Source organism: Puntigrus tetrazona, chromosome 23 (genome assembly GCF_018831695.1).
Source record: "Puntigrus tetrazona isolate hp1 chromosome 23, ASM1883169v1, whole genome shotgun sequence".
In the NCBI taxonomy this organism is placed as follows: Eukaryota; Metazoa; Chordata; class Actinopteri; order Cypriniformes; family Cyprinidae; genus Puntigrus; species Puntigrus tetrazona.
The window spans coordinates 7,474,357-7,496,751 of NC_056721.1; the positions used below are offsets into that span (position 1 = coordinate 7,474,357).

The 22,395-nt window shown below is 36.5% G+C and overlaps 1 protein-coding gene across 1 annotated transcript in view; it reads left to right on the forward strand.

Moving 5' to 3' along the window:
• Positions 1-13,180, forward strand: part of oprl1 (opiate receptor-like 1) — a 28,039-nt gene extending 14,859 nt beyond the window's left edge. The window contains exons 3-4 of the mRNA XM_043224105.1: positions 5,320-5,672; positions 10,657-13,180. Of these exons, the coding sequence (XP_043080040.1) occupies positions 5,320-5,672; positions 10,657-11,180 (877 nt within the window). The 3' untranslated portion in view covers positions 11,181-13,180. The remainder of the gene's footprint in view (positions 1-5,319; positions 5,673-10,656) is intronic.
• The last annotated feature ends 9,215 nt before the right edge of the window (positions 13,181-22,395 follow it).

Sequence of the window (22,395 nt, forward strand, 5' to 3'; positions counted from 1 at the left end):
AATTAGAATTGATCTCATACAAGAACAATAAAGCACTGTCAGATCTCTTACAGATCAGCAAACGTATATTTACAGTGAGCAGTCTCAGGTTTGATGATGATCAAAAGTTATTAAGAACTATAAGCTGAAGTGCATTGGTTCGGGCTTAGTTTATAAAAAGTCTCTTATGTTTTCAAAAGCTGCATTTGCTAGATCAAGCTACAGTAAAACTGCAATATTGTGAAACACTGGGTTGCAGGATATTACACTGTTTTCAGGATATTCCCATTGAATAGAATATTCAAAAGAACAGCAATTATATGAAATACTGTATAAATCATTTGTAACATTATAAATGTTTTTACTGTTACTTTTGGTCAATTTGATGTGTCCTTACTGCATGAAAGCATTGATGACCCACAAATGTTGAGAATAATATTACAGCTGTAATATTTGTCAAATAATATAGTTTACTACTTTTGGATGTATTATTTGAGTGTTCTGGGAGTGTGCTCTTCATGAAGAATACATGTGATGCTCTTTGATGCAGAAGGCAGCATATTCCTGAATTATAGTACAATATTTAAAGTAATAGTTCACCCAAAAATGAAAAATAACCCATATTTACTCACCCCAAAGCCATCCTAGATGTATATGATTTTCTTTTTTCAGACAAACACAGTCACAGTTTTTTCATTTATTCTGCCTCTTCCGAGGTTGTAAATGCTTGTGGATAGTGGCCATTATTTTGCTTCATAATTTGCAGAAACATCCGCAAGTACTGCGATGTAAGACTAACTTTTACGCCTTTGGGGAGTTACCATGTGTCCTTTGAAGCAGATAGATGGGTCTTTGTAACAAAAAAATATTTAGAATTTTAAAATTATATTGTAAACTGACTCGACAGTTTACAATATTGCTGTTCTCGCAGAACAAAACACGAGTCAGTTATTTTAAGTTCTAATTTTAAAACTAGAATTTTTTTTTTTTTTTTTTTTTTTTTTTACAAAAACCCATCAATCTGCTTCAGGACATGTGATAACTCCCTGAAGGCATATAGGTTAGTTTTATGTCACACTACTTGCGGATATATATATACGATTTACTGAGCATCAAAATAATGGCCACTATCCACGAGCATTACCAAGCTTGGAAGAGCAAGGATAAACGTTTTAAAAACTCAGACTGTGTTCGTCTGAAAGGAGAAAGTCATATACACCTAGGATGGCTTCGGGGTGAATTAAATATGGGGTAATTTTCATTTTTGGGTGAACTATTCCTTTAAGTACCAATTAAGTACAAATTAAGATCCAAAAGCATTCCAAAAAACTCATTGTTTGGTCTTACGCTTCTTAGATCTAACATCAGTTAATAGCCTGAGTCTGGCCCAAGCCCAAAAGAGTCTGTAGACATCCAGGCCGAGATTGTGTAAATGAGACGTGATTATAGAGCGAGAGAGGAGCTGCTGTGTATGAATGTATTCCCAGTGGTTTCCCCAAAAGCTCATTGCAGCCTCATCAGATCTGAACGCTCTTCTCCCTCCCTGATGTCTCAACCTTGATTACTCTCTCCCCATCCCTCCACTTCATTGATCTCTCTCTTCTGCACTCCTCTCTCTGCTGCTCTCAGACTCAGGGTCTAGTTTCAGCACCGTCTGATCCCAGTCTGGTTTTCAAGGAGTTGAAATGCTGTCAGTGCAAGATCAACCACAATTCTCACGAGTCCCTTCCTCTATCCATCCCAGACTAACAGAGACTGATTCTCAGCCTTCAGTCTTCACATTTCAAAGCAAACTCTCTCCGTCCAGTGAGATTTTCTTTTACTCATCCAACTTAATATTTTCTCGCAACAACCATGCTGTGAAATGTTAAATCTCTCTAGTTTTAGTTTGACTTGCTAACCCTGCAGAAAACCAAACTTGATCAGCTCGGCTGGTGACAAGCACATGGGACGCAACGTGACCGATGGCTTTATTTGCCATTCGGTTTGAAAGCAGCAGCATTTCAACTATGAAGTGAACCCGAGACTATCGTAAGAATATGCTTAACACAAATTGTCCGTGTCATTTCATCTTCTCTTTATTTTATTGCATACTGTATATAACATAACATTATATCAATCACTACCCCAAAAAATCCAGCTGTCCTCACTCCACACAATAAGAGACCACAAAAAACCTTTACGAAATGTATATTCAAATGTAAATTAACAATATATGGGTAGCTCTAACGCTAAAGATTTACCTCTCTAATGCTATTTGCAACTCGAAGAATGAAGATACAACATAGAACACAGACCAATTTTTATGTCAACTACCAAAAAATTATACTTAATATATGTTTAATATATCTAATATACACTGTAAATGCAAATTTCACAGAAAAGGCTGACCGGCACGTTCTTTAAAATGTCTCTGTGTTCAACAGATGGAAGAAAGTCAATAATAATAAAATCGTATGGAACGACTAAATGATATGCATCTTTTATAGAATCATTACTGCTGGAATTTGACAACCTTCGGGAAGTTTCAGAATATAACACTTTAATAAGGTCTCAAAACTCTGTCCCTCTTGTCAACATCATCAGATATTTATGAAATCAAGTCATTTCAAAGTCAGCCTTCATCCCAGAGGTACTTTTTTTTTTCCATATTTCACCTGCTGAGAGTTTAATAAAGTCACACAGGCTCCGGTGAGGTAGATTTGCTTAGGTTTAAACTGATTTGTCAAAATCTATGATATCTGACAAGGCAGTACAGACATATACTGAGTAATAAAAACACAAAATTCAAGAAAATAGACAGAGAAGTTGGAGGCTGCACCAAAGCGTCAGTCAAAACATCTTAAATCAGATCATTTACTGGCATATACATTTTCTGAAACCCATTTAAAAGACTGTCAAGATATTATTGTAAAGTGAGTTTGCCCAAACAGGTTTAACTTCTTCTTTTAGTCATGTTCTGTGTTTGAAATCATTTTTGAAATCTTATTTACATACATATTTGTGAAATATGCTGATATGTTTTTTTAGTCACTGAGTTAATGAACTGTAAGTGCAGTGCTGTCATCAAAATATCGAGTTAAAAGAGAATTACCATCAACTTCTAACAATGAAGTCTCTTCACTGCTTATTAAATATGATATCTCCGTGAAAACAGGGTGTTGTTTTCATTTGCCGGCTAACTTGTCACAATAAACCCAAAGGGACTCATAAGCGGTGCGCTAATATTGCTGCTGTAGCTCTTACATACACATTCATAATTAGGATTATGAAGTCCAATGAAAGTATTATCATTTGTGTCATTTCACAGCAGTGTCTGCCAGTGTTTGTATTGTACTGTCTTACTGCGGGAGATACGAAAACACTGAGAGAATGCGATTCAAATTTCATGTTCCACTTCCTAGGAGGTTCAACAAATAATCTAACAGTACCTTATTTGATGGTATAAGTTTTGACAGTACTTACTGCTGGATCCACAGTTTTGATTGTATTTCATCTGATTATTAAATATTTTATTTTTTTCTGTGGCGATGTTTGTGGTGTTGGATGATCAAAACGGCTCTATACCTGCGTGACTCAGGACTGGAGGAGGATGTTTTGCTGTCTTTCTTCTTTACTTCTTCACCATTCTCTCGGCTGTTGCATAACAATCTGAAAAAGGACAGCAGAGGAGGGAAAAAGCATTGTGTCATCCTCTAATGTCGCTGTATTAGAGAACACTTTCTTTATTATTATTATGCTTATTTATTTATTTATTTGGTATTCACTGGTTGATTACCTGTTTACTGGCACTGTTGGGATTATACTTTAATTTACTTTGCATGCCATTAAAGTGCACTAAAACAGAAAATTGAAAATGAGACTAATAAACGAATAAACTGCTAACCAAAACCTAGTAAGAAAAAAAGCTAGTGTTAATGCATATTTGGACCAATGGAGGAAAACCGTTTTGCAAATGCATTCAAATCATTGCTTTATTTTGTACATATTTTCTCTGTTTTTCTGTAAAAAAAAATGTGTGTGTACTTATGCTAATTCAGTGTCAATTCATCCATTTTTTATACATGCTTACATGCAGCAAAACTGATTTAGAAAGGATTGGACTTGATGGAGCATAACGATGTCAGAAGCAGGACCTCATTATGCTAATTATATTCAAATTCTTTCAAATTATATGAAGGAGAACTCTCATAAAAAACAAACAAATAAAGGCGTATTATCCAAACAGATAGTAGAAGCAGACACACATTCTTACCTGCTGAACCAGTCTGAATACCACTTTTTACCCTTAACTGTTCTTTCGATGAGAAACAAACCATTAGATTAGACCAAGCTTATATATTAAGGATCTCTTCATGCCGCAAAACACTGGCTCTGCATTTTTAGCTCAAAATAAGTGACCGATTCTATTTTGAACTTTGCAAAGACCCGCCCCAGCTTGGTTACTGTTGCTATGCCCGACAAGCCAAGGCACTCTCACAGAGGAAACTGAAAATGTGACAACAAACAAGCCATGAAACAAAGCCTTCCCTTTTAAATTTTGTAATTTCTTACGGGAAAAAAAAATTTAAACAATAAATGTAACTTATTTGTCCTGTAGCCCATGTAGTAGTGTTGTTTTTGTGTAGCAACATGGTCCTGAAGAAATGTTGGCTTATTTCACTATGCACTGCGTCAGCTATATGTGGCTGAAATGACAATAAAGGCTACTTGAGTTGACTTGACTTAAGAAAGTTACTGTATCTCGTTTCAGATGCGGAATGACATCAATGCACGCCATTTTTCAAGTCCACCCGATGTTATTATAACTCTTCAATCTTCAATTGCTTTTTTTCACAAAAGTGGATTCAGTGTTATGAATGATCAGATCGCCTGTCACTCAAAATCCCTGAGAAGGGTTTCGTTTCTATACGTTTTTTTGTGGAGGTGGAGCTGTGGTGAAGGATATGATTGTTGGCACAGAACAGCAACAGCTATGAACCTTTTTCAAACATGATAAAACAGCTGCCAACCAAATAATTCAAGCTTTTCATGCGTTGTCATGGAAGTGCTCTGTTCATATTTGTAATTGTTTATGAATCTTGCTGCACTTCTACAGTGGGGATCACAGGTTGTAGTTTTCAAATAAAACAAGAGATTGCCGACAAACCATTAAAAAGCGAAGAGGATTTGATGTGAAATGTCATTTTAATGCCATTGTTGTGGAAGGCCCAGGGGAGCGACAACTGATCTGTTTTCTCACAAATACAGACTTTGTCAGGATAAATGTGTTTAGCTGTTCATGCTGATTTATATTTTCATTCTCTTTTTTTGTCGTCTCCTTCTCTGTCACTTTCACAGATATACCAAGATGAAGACAGCTACCAACATCTATATATTTAACCTGGCACTGGCTGATGCGCTGGTTTTGGCTACGCTGCCCTTCCAGGGCACGGATGTGTTTCTTGGTTTCTGGCCTTTTGGCAATGCCCTGTGCAAGGCGGTGGTCTCCATCGACTACTATAACATGTTCACCAGTGTGTTCACCTTGACCGTGATGAGCATGGATCGATACGTGGCCGTGTGCCACCCGGTGAAAGCACTGGACATGCGGACACCCCACAAGGCCAAAGTGGTCAATATCTGCGTGTGGGTCTTGGCTTCAGCCATAGGGGTCCCAGCTATGGTACTTGGAGACGTGGAAAATGACAACGGTGAGTATGTCTACAGTTATGACCCTTTAGTTTAATTTAATTTTATTTTCATTCTTGCAATTTTACTTAATATTCTCTGCAGCTATTTTATCTTAACCGCCTTAACAAAAGTAAGTGCTGTAATAATTTTCATTGAATATTGCAATTTTAGTTTCAACAATAACAATATTACTGTTTTTATTATTTGTCATCAAATTAATGCAGCCCTAATGAACAAAACAGATGTCTTTAAATATATATATGAAATGATGAAAGTAAAACAGGTTGTAAAAGCTGTTTCCCATTGACTTTAATGTAGAAGGTTCCCTCAACAGCAGAAAATGTGAAAATAATCACAGTAGCTTACAGGCCAGTCAGTGAATATTAAACATTTGTGCAACATTCATTTGGGAGCAGCCGTTCAGCTATCACAGGATGCACCAGCACGCAGTATAACAAATTGCAACACCTGAGGCCTACAGGGGAATGGTAATATGACTGTATATGTGTGTAGGGTTTGTTTGTCAATAATGCATGCACTATTAAGAGACGTTAAAAAGCACATCCAAAGCTTTTCAGTGTTAATCATTTTGCTGTTATTGGATCCATTGAGGTTACAGTAATTGCTCTGCAACACTGCTCTGAAAGCAGAACCACGGGCGACCCAGAAAGACCTTTCCTCCCTGTGGCTTCGAGCTCTTGATAGTCATAACATTTCCTAATTGAATGGGGTTTCTTTTTAGTTGAAAAGAGCATGAAAGTACTTTGCTACATTAATTGTATTAGCAGGAAACAGGTTTAACGCCATGCTGAGGTCTCTTTTTTTATTAAGCATATAAATGTGAGCGTGTATTCAGTACAGTATGTGGGTGTGCAATGCATTTTTGAATAAGTGCAAAAAAGTGAATCTCATGAGGAAAATATTTTAAACAAAATATTGAAAAAAAAAAAGAATTATTTACAATTTGAAAAAATATGTCAATGTAACATTTCTTTAAAAGCTGTAGCCTTTTTTATTATTTATCATATACTGTACATATTTTGTGATGTGCTACCCATTGTTCTCTTTATGTCCACTCATTTGTATTTATGAATATATCCTGAATCTCTGCTGTGCCCTCTGTGACATCCCTTTAACACTCTTTCATAATCCATTATTTATGAACCTAAAGATCCTGAAGAATAGTGGATAAGCCCATTTAACTGTATTGTGTAGAAAAACCTCTGATCTCCAGTTCAATCTCTGTGAAATAACCAGCACTTACATTATAATTACAATATTGCTTTTACATTATAACAGTTGCTTTATATAAAGTATACATTTAAAAATGTCTACCTCATAAGTGCCTCATGAGTTTCTCTGCCAAGTTTTTCTTCTGTTTGTGTGTTAAACAGAATCTACTAAATAGAATCTTTAAAGAAAAATAACTAATGAACATTTTAAATTACAATCTATACAAATATGCTATTATAAACTGGATTAGTAGAGAATTCAGGAGCAAAAGTTATTCATGAGTACACAATAATTTAATAAGTATCTAAACATGAGTACATGACTAAATCTGGTAAAATGTTATATTGGTCTTTGTACATTTTGTATATTCTATCAATTAAAAACATTTCTTTTAGATATATAACACAGTAATGAAGACATATGATAGATAGGACAGGACAAGAAAGGCTATTAATAATCTTTCATTGCACAAAATTATTATAATATCAAAGTACCAATCCAGAGTGGCATAAAAATGCTTATGTGCATCCCCTGTGTCGAATGACGCGCTTGAAGCAACATGGAGTCACAGAGCATTAAGAGAAGAGATAATGATGCGTAGTTTATCATATCAATGCGATAGTTTACTGAGCCTTTTCTTTTAACAGTTTTAAACTTGCATTAATATGCACTCTTAGAGGGAGGTTCATTGTTGTGACTGTGGTACCGAACGTTACACATGGTTTGAATGCTGAATGGCGGATGACAGACAGCAGCAGCAACTTTACGGTGTTTTATAATATTTCTGTGCATTTCATTGAGTTTAATAAACAGAATAGTATATCTAGAATATCAGATATAAATAGTTCTCATCTGACCGATACCCAATCTATAAGAAAATGACGGTATTGGAACCGATACCGATACTGACTATCAGATCAGCTCATCCATACTGGGAATCATTACAATTGTTAGTAAATGTTAGGCATAAAGTAGTAGCAAAGGTACTTGTGAGCAGAATGTCTAAAGTGGACGATCAATACCGATGCACAAATATTACACAGTAATTACCAATTCTCAAACTTTGCAAACACTGTTGTGGAGAGCAATTTAACATCACTTGTTTACAAGTACTGCATATTAATCACATATATACCATATACAGTGTGTGTCTTGTTTGTTACCACAGCCGTGTTTCTTGTTTTTTACCATGTAGATACGCTAAAGGTAAGTACCTTGTGTTTCCACTCATTTGCCCGTAGGTACGATATATTTACCGTGCATGTACCAGGGAAGTACACATACTGTAAACTAAAGCTAAACCGATCACACAATCACAAATGGAAATCACTCTGTGAAGTGACCATCGCATGTAAGATTTTGTAGGCTTTGCATACACATGTGCACTCCTCGAAAGCCTGAAACCCCCATATAACATATCCACATTTAACCCCTTAAATTAAATGTCTATGGGATGTTTCTGTATTGCTATATAGACCTATTTGGAAAACCTAAACAATTTCATTGGTATTTATGATTGATATATTTATATATCCTTTTGCTTGTACTTAATAATTAAGAATGTTTACTTGCTTTCAGTAAGCTTGAGAACATTTTGCTTATATTAGTTTAGTATTCGTTTTTGCTGTGTAATGAAATTACGGTTTTAAAATGGCGACAGCTTCTAGTTTTAAATAATTTTTTTTTTCTAACAAATTAGCGTTTTTGTGGGTCAAAACAAAAACAGTAACTTGCTGACGGGCCGTTCAAGACTATTTCCTATCATTACCTATGCTTGCTGTTGTTGTTGTTTGGGGGCCTTAAAAAAGTTCATCGCTTTAAGTATTATGTTTTCTTCTAGGCATTGGCAGAGCGATGAAAAGTTTAAATAGCTTAATGCACCATTGCTCTGATAGCTTACTGCACCTCTGTTCACCAAGCGTGAAGGAAAATCACATAATCACAGATTTTTAAGGGTGCTGACAGCTGAATTAATTGCAGATCCTTGGGGGATGAGATGAAAGACAGATAACAGAAGCCCCCCTAAATAGGTTCAATCAATACCAGTGAGCTTTACTGTATGTTGAATTGGATGAAAATAACTCAAATTCTTCGGACACGCAGTACTTAGATGATCAGTGTTCCTCCCAGCAGAATGTTCAGACAGCTTTCTTTCGTAACACTCTCTCTCTCCTCTCCTCTACTGCCAGGCTGCAACATATTTATTTATTCATCACTTCATGCAAGTTGCGTTCTGCTGCCTTTGACACTGCAGGGAAAGACAGACAGAAGCAGAGGGAGGGAGGATGACAGAGATTCAGAGGTACAGGGATGTGGATGAATGTCTGTAAACAAATGTCCAGCAGTGTAGCTGTTAAAGCCACGTTTAGGTTCTTAGCAAAGCTGTTCCATCTCAAAATAGCTTTCAAACAAACAAGCGGACTTGCAACAATGACTCGTAAATCACTGTGAAAGCTCTCGATTCTGCGGGAGTTGCTCGGTCACAACATGATAAATTGGAATTCCAGATTTCATACTGTGAGATTATAAAAAAACATCGCAGACAGTTGCATGGTTTTGCATGTAATTCAGTTGTTTGCACATAAAGCTAATGCCAACCAGTTGGGATAATATTTTCCAGTCTGTTTCCACCAGTCTTTGAAGACGTATGGAGATTTGTGCTTGTCAAAATGCCGCTGTTTTACTGATGTGATTTGAGTGACTGGGTTTAGATGAAAAGAATACAAAGCGATCTTAAATTGGCTGCAGTATGATTGGCTTTTGTGGGGGGAAAAAAAGAATATATTCTCTGCAGTGATTGCAGATTACCACTTGTGTGCAGGTGTAATAGGAAGTAACTTTGGACCTTTAACTTTGTGAGTTTTATTTGTAGGTGTTACATTAGCACAGTCCTTAACCCCCTTCAAGGGGCTTCATGGCCTGAATTCTTCTTTAATAAAATATAACAAAGCCTTTTGAAAAATGTTTAATGGTCCTGTATTTTCTGTACATCTGTTTATGGAACCTATTATTTGAAGAGTTTTATTTTCTTAAAAACAAATCAAGCTAAGGTTGGTCACTTTGTCTGGAGTTTTCTTTTTAAGTAGGCAGTTCAAGGCATGAATATGTAAAATCAGATTCCACATTTTAAAAATCTGAGTAACATCTAGAACCGTAATGCTTTTCAGCCAATGGGTGAAAGACCACCTCTTGGCATTAACGATTGACAGCTGTTTCATGGGAGTGTTGATGTAGCTCACAGTAAGTCAGAATTCACACATTTCAGGAATGGAGAGGCTTTTAATGCTCTCAGAGGTAGGTTGTCAAAAATGTCAAGAGGAGTGGCAAGGAGAAAATGATTAACTGTGAAAAACAACATTTTCTGAAAAGGGCATGTTGAAACTGTAAAGAACTCAATATTATTGAGGGGCACTATTATCTTAAAATAAAATACAATGTGATCTTTTAGAGATTTTCTAATGTTTCTTTTTCCAAATTCATATTTAATTTCAAAATCAAAATTAAATTCACTGACAAGAATAGGAATTTTTCTGAATTTCAATTCATATCTATCTATCTATCTATCTATCTATCTATCTATCTGCTGATTGTGTCTGTCTGTTCAAAAGTTTTAAAAAATCTTTTTATCCTAAGGTTTTCCATAGATACATTTGTTTGACTCTGTTTACATTCAAACTTAAATTACAGTTCTACATCCAGTTTGCTACCACAAATCAAATTCAATAAAAATTTAGGAAATAACTTCTGATGTATATTTTTTGCTGCACACAGGCATTGAGTGCATCCTGGTTCTCCCGGATCCTCGCAGTTATTGGGACCCAGTGTTCGGGACATGCGTTTTCCTGCTCTCCTTCCTGGTTCCTGTGGCGATCATCAGCGTGTGCTACAGCCTCATGGTGAAGCGCCTCCGTAGCGTCCGAATCCTGTCGGGCTCCAAAGAGAAAGATCGCAACCTTCGGCGTATCACGCGCATGGTTCTGGTGGTAGTCGCGGCCTTCGTCGTGTGTTGGACGCCCATCCAGATCATGGCCCTGGCGCAGTCGCTGGGCTTCAACCTGGGCAGCGTCCAGACCGTGGTGTTCATGCACTTCTGCATCGCCCTGGGCTACGTCAACAGCAGCCTGAACCCCGTCCTCTATGCGTTCCTCGACGAAAACTTCAAACGCTGCTTCCGTGAGTTCTGCCATCCTTCACCGTTCGGCCTCGACACACAGCAGTCGGGCCGCATGCGCAACATCGCACGTGAGGTGGCCTACAACTGCAAGACTGCAGACGGGAACAGTAACCCCGCATGACTAGGCGTGGAGCTGCCCCTGGTCAGCCCTGAGCCTCAACCTAATCCAGGGACAGGAAACTCAAACTCTGAGTTGACTCAGATCACAACACTCTAGCACCACAGTCACCTCCGCCAGGTGGGCGGGGGAAAGGGTTGGGCTAGGAGTGAGGGCGGAGTCAAGATAAATGACACGCCCTTTTAGGGACAAAGGGGCTCACTTTAGTGTCTTAAATGGTTTTGGATGTTCTTGTCCACGGTTTTGTTCTTATTTGAGAATTATTACACTTTGTTGTTCAGTGTTGCAGCCTTGTACAGATGCTTTTTTGTCTCTCTTTACAACAATCAATGTTTTTCTTGAAATTTGAGACTGTAGAATTTCATGGCCTTAAACATACATCTGAACCTATGAATTAAGTGTATCAGTCCTCTTTGTGGTATTGCCAAGTGTTGGACTGTACTATATACACTATTAAGTATTTATAGTGTATAAACAGTATATAGTAAATGGACTGTACTATGTATTATGTAACTATATACAGTTATGACACTGAATCTTAAACTACAGAGACTTGTAAAGCCTGATTGTTATAAAAAATGATATTTTTTCTTGGTCTGACTGTACAATAAGCAAAAATATTTTATATACATGTATGTTTGGTAGCACAGACTAAAGCTTAAAAAATACTTGTAAAGAAATGAAAAGGTATTGCAAAACATTTGCTGTAGTGTTATATATGTGCATAAAATGAAGTTAATCATATTCGAGGCTTTGCATTGTTGAAGACGTCAGTCAGCATTACCTCGAATTTTTTCTCGAATGTTTCCGCTTCGCTCTGTATCTTGCTTTGCTATTACATAATGGATTCTTCTCGTTGAGACAGACAACAAAGAGCCAGCATTGTCATGGGTTTACATCACAGACCACTGAATGTGAAAAAGACTATATATATAAATTAAATATATATATATATATATATATATATATATATATATATATATATATATATATAGAAAGTGTCAGTGAAGTATAGATATATTGTACACCTAATGCTTATTCCTGTAAACTTTAACTTGATATTGTGATTGATTGATTGTTTGTTTACTTGCTGCTTTGATTGGCTAATCATCTACCTGTACTTGCATATTTATTGACTGGTGGGACCATATTCTGATGGACTGAAATTAAATGCCAGCTAGTGCTATGGACGTTTACACAGCCTATATGGGAAATCCTTTTCTCTTCTACACGCTTATTAAAGAGCAGTTATTAAAATGCATTTCTATGGCTGCAAGGCACTGCTTATGATTAAAAACTCCTACAGCATGTTATTGTGAAAGATCCCAATGATATATCTCAGAATAACAAGCTGATAATGTTGATTTCAGTTGCACTAAAAACTAAGTGAACCCTTGGGTATCTGTATAAATTGGGCTTGGTGGGTCAAACAAAGTCAGTCAGGTAAAGTAAATAAATAAATAAGCTTATAGTTTTTTATAAGCTTTTTGGTAGCATACTGTAAACTTACACAGTGCAGGGTGGATTTAATAACAGTTTGACCCACCTTTAGTGACAATAACCTCCACAAACATTTCAATTCAACTGCGGATCAGGCCTGCACAACAGTTGGGAGGAATTTTGCACTGCTCCACTTTTCAGGTCAGCAATATTCTTGGGAAGCCTGGTGGCTCTCTTGAGGTCATGCCGAAACATCTCACTCGAATTGAGGTCAGAACTCTGACTGAGCCACATCAGGAGGCGTATTTTCTTCTGTTGAAGCTATTCTGCTGTTGATTTGCTCCTGTGGTTTGGGTCGTTGTTCTGTTGCATCACCCAAGTTCTCTTGAGATTCAAATAGAGGACAGATGGGCTTGTATTCTCCTGATAAACTGGGAATTCATTAATTAATTTTGTCAATGATAACAAGCTGTCCGGGCTCCAAACCTAGTGATTTACACTTTTTTTCCCACTCTGCACTTTGAACATTTACACAGCGGGTTCAATAAATACATGAAACTGTATAGTTGTTTGTGTGTTGTTGGTTTGAGCAGACTGTGTTCTTCTATGACTTAGCTGAAGATAACATTTTATGACAAAGGGTTCGCATACTTTATCTTGCAACTGTATTTCACGACTAAAAACTGTATAAATGAGATGCATTCATATTGAATGGCACCTCAATCGCTCTGCACAGCATGTATGTCTGCCATGGGGCTTCATTTAACATTATTTTGTGCTTGTAAAAAGCAAACAAAACCTTTGATGTGAACATATTCTTTGAGATTGAGAGTCATCATTTGTCAGTCGATTTTCGGCATCCCCAGCACTCCCCACTGCAGTTCCCTCAGCTGGAACCATCAATTTTTAGGCTCACAGCCCAGATCTTTAACCTTTACGCCCTGTTACACTCTTTTGGTGATTACAGTTTCATAATGAAAACAGGGAAGCAGCTATACATTTATTTAGGATGTCATTCATATATTATGTACACTGTTGCTTTGCACTCAGTCATTTTTACTGTATATTTTGATGTTTCATATGCACCTGTCACCTACTGCTGTTCTGCAGCTCCAAGCTAGACATATAATAAAAATATATATTTTTTTTTCATATTGCTCCTACATATTAAAATAGAACCTGATTGACGGCTGTAGCTGGGTTGTGACCCATACATGCGTCATTTGTTTAAGTGCTAACTACAAAATCAAACAATCATGCTCTCAAAATGAGACATATGCCCAACTGTAGGAAGCCCCGTTTCCTGTTGCATTTCATCAATATTTGATGTTTTCATTTCCGTTGCCATGGCAACATGATTTCTCAGCCCCATGTTTTTTTTCCCATTAATGTGGACTAGGGGAAAATATAAGTTTGTGATACAAGAGATTAAATTAGAAGTAGGTCTCAGCTGTTTTTCTGAAGCTTGTGTTGATCTTACTTTAGTTAGATGAATAATAAAGATTAACTACAGATGATTTTGGCTCACATTTAATTCACTATCTTAAAAAAATAAAAAAATAAAAATTTTAGTGAATTGTTGGAATTGCTTTTTGGAAAGCATTTTCATTTACTGTATATGTACTCAATACTTGGTAGGGGCTCCTTCTGCTAATTACTGCCTCAATCTGGTGTGACATGGAGGTGATCAGTTTGTGGCACTACTCAGGAAATATGAAAGCCCAGGTTTCTTTGATGGTGGCCTTCATCTTATCTGCATTTTTTGGTCTCGTTTCTTCTTTTCCTCTTGACAATACACCATTTTTTTCTCTATGGGGTTTAGGTCTGGTGTTTTTGCTGGCCAGTCAAGCACACTAACACCATGGTCATTTAACCTAATTTAACTTTTGGTGCTTTTGGCGGTGTGGACAGGTGCCAAATTTAATGCCATGCCAGCAGAGGGAGCCCTCACCTGTGTACTGATTAGTTTCCACTCCCTCCGCGCTCACTTCCTGTTTGCCCAGCATAAAGCCAGAGCACATGTTTCACTCATTGCGAAGTATTGCCAGTTTACCGGTCTTATCAAGCATTCCATTGATTTCTTTGCCTGTTACTCGAGTTGCCCCTTTGACTTGGTTGCCTGATTGGACTGCCTTAACCTTGCTGACTCTCTGCCTGTCCTCTGATTTCTGTCCTTTGTTTGTTCTTAATAAACCCTGCATATGGACTCGTCCTCATTACACCAAATCCTGCAGACATCAGCGTCTTAAAAAAGCTGGTCAGCAGAAGGAAGCATGAAGTGCTCCAAAATTTGATGTTGGTTTTCAAAACACACAATGAACCAACACCAGCAGATGACTTTGCACCTCAAATCATCACAGACTGTGGAAACTTAACACTGGACTTCAAGCAACTTGAGCTATGAGCTTCTTCACCCTTCCGCCAGACTCTAGGACGTTGGTTTCCAAGTGAAATACAGATCTCATCTGGAAAGAGGACTTTGGACCACTGGTCCAATTCTTCTTCAGGTAAGACACATCTGATGTTGTCTGAGAGGACCACAACAACTGTAGCCAAATTCTTTAACAAGTCTGTGTGTGGTGGCTCTTGATGCCTTGGCCACAGCCTCAGTCTATTCCTTGTGAGTTTCACTCAAATTCTTGAATTGATTTTGCTTGACAATCCCCATAAGGCTGTGGTTTTCTTGGTTGGTTGTGCATCTTTTTCTTTTACACTTTTTTTTTTTCTACCACTCAACTTTCTGTTAACATGCTGGAATACAGCACTCTGTGAACAGCCAGCTTCTTTGGCAATGAATGTTTGTGGCTTACCCTCTATGTGAAGTCAATGATTGTGTTCTGGACAGTTGTCAGATCAGCAGTCTTTCCCATGATTGTGTAGCCTAGTGAACTAAACTGAGAGACCATTTTGAAGGCTCAGGAAACCTTTGCAGGTGTTTTGAGTTGATTAGCTGATTGGCATATTGTCATATTTTAATTTGTTGAGATGGTGGGTTCAGTCTCTGTGCATTTAATTTATTTGATACAATGGCCTTGTGAAACACATTTATTAAAGCAGTATAGTTGGATAATGTGCAATTATAAGAGCTGAATAAATAAATTTTCCATGATGTATGGTTTGTTAGGATCGAACAGTATTTGGCAGAGAAAAAGCTAAATATTGGGATATTTGCAGTAGAAAACTTGTTAAATATCTTCATGAAATGTGGTCTTTACTTAATATCGTAATGATTTTTACATCCAAGTAAAATTGTCAATGTTGACACAGTGTTTGCTTTTTTGTTTGTTTTTTTTCCTAACTCTACAAATAAACCCATGCAATTTATGATTGGCTTTGTGATCCAGGGTCACATTTAAGAAGTAGCAAGTCATCCAGGTATTTTCTGCCTATATTGTATTACTCTTTCACATACTGTTTTTCACCACCTTTTTTCTGAGCACGGAAGTCTCGCTTGACACAATGAAACAATGCTAGCAGAACATTTACATTCTTTGTTGTTTGTAGTCAGATTAACATATTTGCTGAGACGATAATATGATGTTAAACGTATTTGAAAAGGCACATGGTGCCATAATTTCATCACTTTAGTGTTGCAATTTTAGCATAAGTTTGTCGTTTTGGTTTCCCATAGGCAATTATACACACAGAGGTACGTTTTTCTCTTTTTCACAGGTTGCCACACTTTGTTTTGACTGTAGTTGACCTCACCTTCAGTTCTTCATGGAAATCATACACACAGATTGTATTGTTTAAAATTCGCAGCTTTACAGACATAAACCCAACATAGCTCATCTGTCAGCTGTGGTTATCTTTCGTATCTTTAGTAACTTATGACTTTAGTTAAAAATTAACTTTCAAGTTAAACTTGTCATTCAAGTTTCTTGTTCAAGAAATTACGATCATTAGTTGCCTCACTGCAAAGTATGCCGTGTGTACGTGACCTTAAGTAATTGGATGTAAATATGATGCTTCTTCAAAGTAACTGCACGACAAAAAAAAACCAAAAATAGATGTTTGAAGGCCATGGGACTCAATTACACAGAAGTTTATTTATGGACCCTTTTTATGACCTGTTCACGCTCTCTTGATCTCACAGAATCATTATTGCGGTAACAAGCAACCTTCACTAATGCTTCAATTAAGAGCTTGGATCTGGCCACCTGCCTCACTTTAGTGAGTAATTACATCATGTGCATGCTTGTGTTAGAGCTATTTTATTTTATGTAAGGCTCTCCAAATCTGTTTGTGGCTATTATTATCCTCTCTCTCTCCTGCTATCACTTTATCTCTCTGATGTATTTTGATCATGTGTAGATTGTTCCCCTAGGGTTACATTTCCAACGCCCGCAGGCATCAGCATCAAACTCTTGCCGCAGCGCGCACCATTACGCTCACGTGCTGTACTCGCACACTATGTGCATTAGAGCATAGTAATAGGCTTCCCTGTATTTTCTGCCGGACTGCTAACTTATTGCTAAGATATAACATGGCCACTTTCGCATCAGGCTGAGTTGGGGAGCAAGGAGAGCTCTAATATTTCCCTGCTGAAATGCTGCACGGCTTGTTTGGTGCTTTCCTTTCCACCTGTTTTGTCTGAATATCGAGTTTTAATGAGGAGTCCTTTGGATTACAGTATTAAATATGCATGCCACGCACACATAAACACAAAATGTCATGTCTGAAGTCATATTTCCCCTGTTGCTCATTACCTAGTCATATCCTGTGCAATGTGTTGCATGCAGCCGTCTATCAGTCTCTCTTGCCAACATTACTAATAGATTAGCAAAGTTAAAGGGACAGTTCCCTCAAAAAGTTACATTCGCATTCTGTTACCGTTTACTCATTATCTTGTCATTCCAAACATTACGATTTGTTTTCCTGGAATCCAAAAGGAGTCATTTAGCAGAAAGTCAATGTTTCTCTTTTTCTAAAAAATATAATATTTTATATGAACCTTTTTGGAGCTCTATAAGTAGTCCATCTAACTTGTGAACTGTATTGCTGTAGTTTTTGATGTCTCTAAAGCCGTATCATAACTAACAAACCCAAACCTAAATGTAGCAATTGTAGAACTTTTTTTCACAGGCAGTCTAGATTCAGGAATCTTTCTTGACAGCTGTGGTCAGCATTCGCTTATATTATTTCTCCAGCTGTGTTCCACAAAACAAGGTCATGCAGATTTCAAAGTTACAAAATATGATGCATTTTGTTTTGTTTTTTTTTCCTTCTAAGAAAATGTCTCCCTCAAAAACAGTGCACACAGACAGACTCGTTTAAATATTACTCGGATGGTAAATTAAATCAGTGAGTGGTGTTTTTAAAGTGCATGCATTTGTTAAATAGTCACTTTAAATTAAATCACACAATATGTCTGTCAGTGGTTTAATAAGTTTTAAAATTAAACCATCTTTTTTTTTTTTTTTTTTGCGGAGAATCTGATTGGCTAATGTCCACCAGGTCATTTTCACTTGACAATGGCGTTGAAAGCGAGCTCTTATGATTTCATGAGCAGTCAAATGCTTTACCATGTTATCTCCTCTCATTATCCCATGGAAAGCAGGAAGAGCATTTAAGAAACGTGCTGAAAGGAGAGAACACAAACACAATAATTGATGGTTATTTTATTTTCTTGTCTCTGAGATCTAATTGAGGTTACCAAACTTGACAAGATTACTCTTCTAGCGTGCCTGTCTAATTTTCTGATGCATTTAGCTCAGACCTTTAAGTGACCACTTGGGAAGCCAACCACGCAGAGGCATAAAAGCCATCACTTCCTCATGCAATAAAGGCTGTGATGGAACGATCTGTTTTTCTCCTTCTTTTCAGCATCTCTGAATGATGTACTGTGTTTACACTTATCGCCCAATGTCAAATTACTGCTAGCGAAGACCCTGTCTCAACCAGCCTCTGCATGCCTTTCCCCCTCAGGTGTTCTTGGATACATTTGCCAAGTGACAGAAATGTCAAAGCAGAAGGTCACGGAGCCTTTCTCCTTGATTATGACAAGCTTTAACGACCTCCTGAGGAGAGGAATAACAGGGATGGCTTGCTGTAAAATTTTAAGTGATGGGACTCTAAAGGCTAATGCTTCCGGTCACAGACTTGTGGTGCAAGAAGGTGTTTTGGAGTTAACTTAACTTTCCATTTTAGAGTTCTTCAGCCCACGTATGAATTTCCTCTCTGATGCATTGACGTGACATTCTGAACATTTTAATGTATGAAACATAATTTTGAGTGAAGGAACTTTCTCAGATGATTATTCCTAGACCTAGTCAGAAGAATCCTACTGAATGTATTATAAGCTCTGTATGGAACCAGTCCTAAAAGTAGTCCAATGGGATTCCTATAGAAGCTTGTTTTGAAGAAAGTGGTAACACTACAATAAGGTGTCATTTGTTAAAATCAATATATTAATTAACATAAACAAACAATGAACACAACATTTCACATTCTTTATTAATAATGTGAAAAATACAGCCGTTCATTGTTTGTTCAATTTTAGTTCACAGTGCATTAATGTTAACAAAGATTGGGATTTTAATGCGTTAGTAAATGCTGAAGTTAACATTAACTAAGATTAATAGATGCTGTTGAAGTATTGTTCATGTTAACTAATGAACTTTATCAAAAAAGTAAATTTAATAAATCAATTTTTTTTCACTAATCTTTACTCCAAAAATCTCAAGTTTAAAAGTCCAAAAAAAAAATTCTTCCAGAATTACAAGAAAACTTTGTGGGAAGAAATTGAGAATCTTTTTTTATTATCATTATTTATTTTATTTATAAGGAGATTGCCACATGAGCTTTGTTTCCTTTTCCTTTATGTCCTTACAGAAGAAAAGAAAACATCTTGTCCTGGTCACTCTGACATCACACAAATAAAGCTTTCATCAAATTACTTTGAAGGACCATCTCCATTTTGTACAATTTATCCTATAAAAAAAAAATCATAATTTCTACATTGAACCAATCAAAAAAGTGTCCTAATTGGGATTCTTACAGAAGCTTATTCATCATGCTATATATAAAAAGAATGTGAATAAATGTATGAAATTGACTTTTCTCACAAAATCTCCATTTTAAATCTCACAGCTTTCTGAGAAGAAAAGTCAGAATTGTGAGAAACTGCAATTATCTTTTTTTTTTTTTTTTTTAATTTATGGTGAAACCCAGAAAAGAAAAGAATTGAGATCTTCAAAGAAAATCTAAAAATTCACAGAAAACATTTGTGATTCTATATACACCAGTGAGCAAAGTGTACAATAATATAAAAAAGAAAACATGAGAAAACATTTCTTTTTTATGTTTAGAGAAGGAAACATCTTGACATGGTCAAAGTTTATCAAAATGATGGCCTGCAATTACTTTTCAAGGACCATCTCAATTTTGTAAATTGTTTTTCCAGAAGTGTCCTTCTTCTCTCCTCTTGATTCTCAGAAGATTCATATTTGGTCCTATTGATTCACAATTATGATGTAAGTCATGTACATATTGCTTCAGGATTGTTTGACTTGTCTCCACGTTTCTAGTTGTTCTACCAGTTTCATTTTCCAGCCTTATCAGGTAGGACTGTGGGGGTGCAGAACACACAGTGTAATCTCATTTGCGATCTTTGATCTCAAATCTTAATTCAAACAATTTGAATAAAGATCAGTTCATCAAAGTACAATCCGATATTGTAAGTGAGCTAGACCTTCATACTATATGCCTTTTATCTCCTCTCTAAAGCAGTTCAGCATTCCCTATGGTCTGCATCATGTTTATATGCAGATACATCAGTCACACATCAGTGAGCGTAAGAGCTGCCGTTACAGTATCACTGCACCAAGGAAACACCTACTGCATGTGCTTAATGGTCCTTAACAGAAAGCTTTCTGTACTTTGACTCGAATAGTATTGCATATTATGGCTAAAACTAAACCATATTAAATGAAATCACCAACTTCGGATAGTCCTTTTGTGTATTTTTAATGATGGATAAATATGGTCATGTTAACGTATTTATGCTGCCAGCAGGAAATCTCTCATTTAATGCCTCTGGCTGCTGGTAGGACATTTGCCATCAAACAAATACAAATTGGTACATATTAGCTAATTAAATTACATATTTGTGCCTTTTTTTTTTTTTTTTTTTTTTTTTTTTTTTTTGTTAACCATTTTTCTGAGTTTTTTTATTTTTATTATTTTTTTAAAGTACTATGACTTGATTCCTGTTTAATCACATTTGGTTTAATTCCATGCAGTAACTTAGTTACTGCCATGAATGTTCACCTTCACACATCACATAAAAGAGGAAATTAAATAAATTACGTCAAGGTTGTTATTTGCTATCAAAAACCGATTCTGACTTACCGAACCATTTATAAACAGTAATTTAATATTTGAATGTAATTTAATTTAAACCTTTTTCGGAAGGATGATTAAATTGTTTAGAGGTAAAGGTTTTATAATGATAAAATAAATGAATTCACTTTTAACGCACCGAGTAGCTACATAAATAATAAATTAGACTAATTTAAAGCACTTGAAAGAGAGATGCGTCAATAATTTGCTGCAGTTTGCAATGAAACAAGCAGTTTGTTGACTAACAGTGGTGCATTTGGGTCATGTGAGGCAGGAGCTTGTTTTGCTGAGTGACATTTTATTTTAAATGGAGCCATCGTCCCCTAGAGATGTCACTGGAGAATCAGTCTCCTGCCTTGCTTTAGTATCTTTCTTCCTTCAGGAGTAAAGATGATGACAGCACATGACTCTCACCTCTCACAATCCTGACTATTGATCCATGTATGGCAATGATTCTCTGCTGGTGGTTTGTGACCCAAATATTTATCACAGAATGGTTAGGGTCACATACAGCCAAAAAAATTTAATAAATCAACAAAAACAAAGTACAGATGTGACAGCCTAATAAATATGCTGATTATAAAGGGAATGAAAAATGCTTCCCAAATTGGTACACTATTGGTTTCCAAAATTATGAAAATTTCCTTTTGCCTTTTGTATTATTAGAAGCTGCATATGATCAAAAAGTTGCAAAGACTAAAGTCAAACCAAAAGACTAGTCCATGCCTTCCTAAAAGTCTCATTTAAACATGCCCCTACATGTCTATATCACTATGTTGGATGATTTGCATAACACAAATGTTTAGGCAGAGAAAGAACTTATGGTTGTATTGTTGTTGCTGCTGTCGCAATGTTGTGGAGACATTGTGTGTATAAAATTTCCATTACATGCTCAAGATATTTCCCAGTCGCAACACACTTGATGGCTGGCCAAAAAGCACAAGGGCAGGCGTTTGCATATGGAAGAGAATGACAGTTGCCATGCCCTAGCTCAGTCAAGTGTTCCGTGAAAAATCATCCATACTTCATATCTCTAATAGAATTTGTAATTTATTATTTTAAATCAGAGGATTTTAAAAATGTTTAACCAGTGGCAATCGTTAAAAAGAGCTTGTCAGTAAAACTTTGTAATGCTATTAGATCATCAAATTTTTAGAGAAAGCTTGTAACTTAACCCCGCCTCCTTTTGGATTGAGGGGCTGATCAGAGTCTGGAGGAGACAGCTACATCTCTGCTTTTTCACAACGCAAGGGCAAATAAATAACAGATGTTAAATTGTGACTTTGACCTTTTTATGCACATAACCTTGAGAGTTGCCAGAGACATAAAACCATTCATCACAATTGTTCATGTTAAAGCTATCCTATTGCTGACCTTTTCTGGAATTTTTTTGATCAGTGTGTAGTCAGTTATGCTAATCTTTGATCAGATGGTC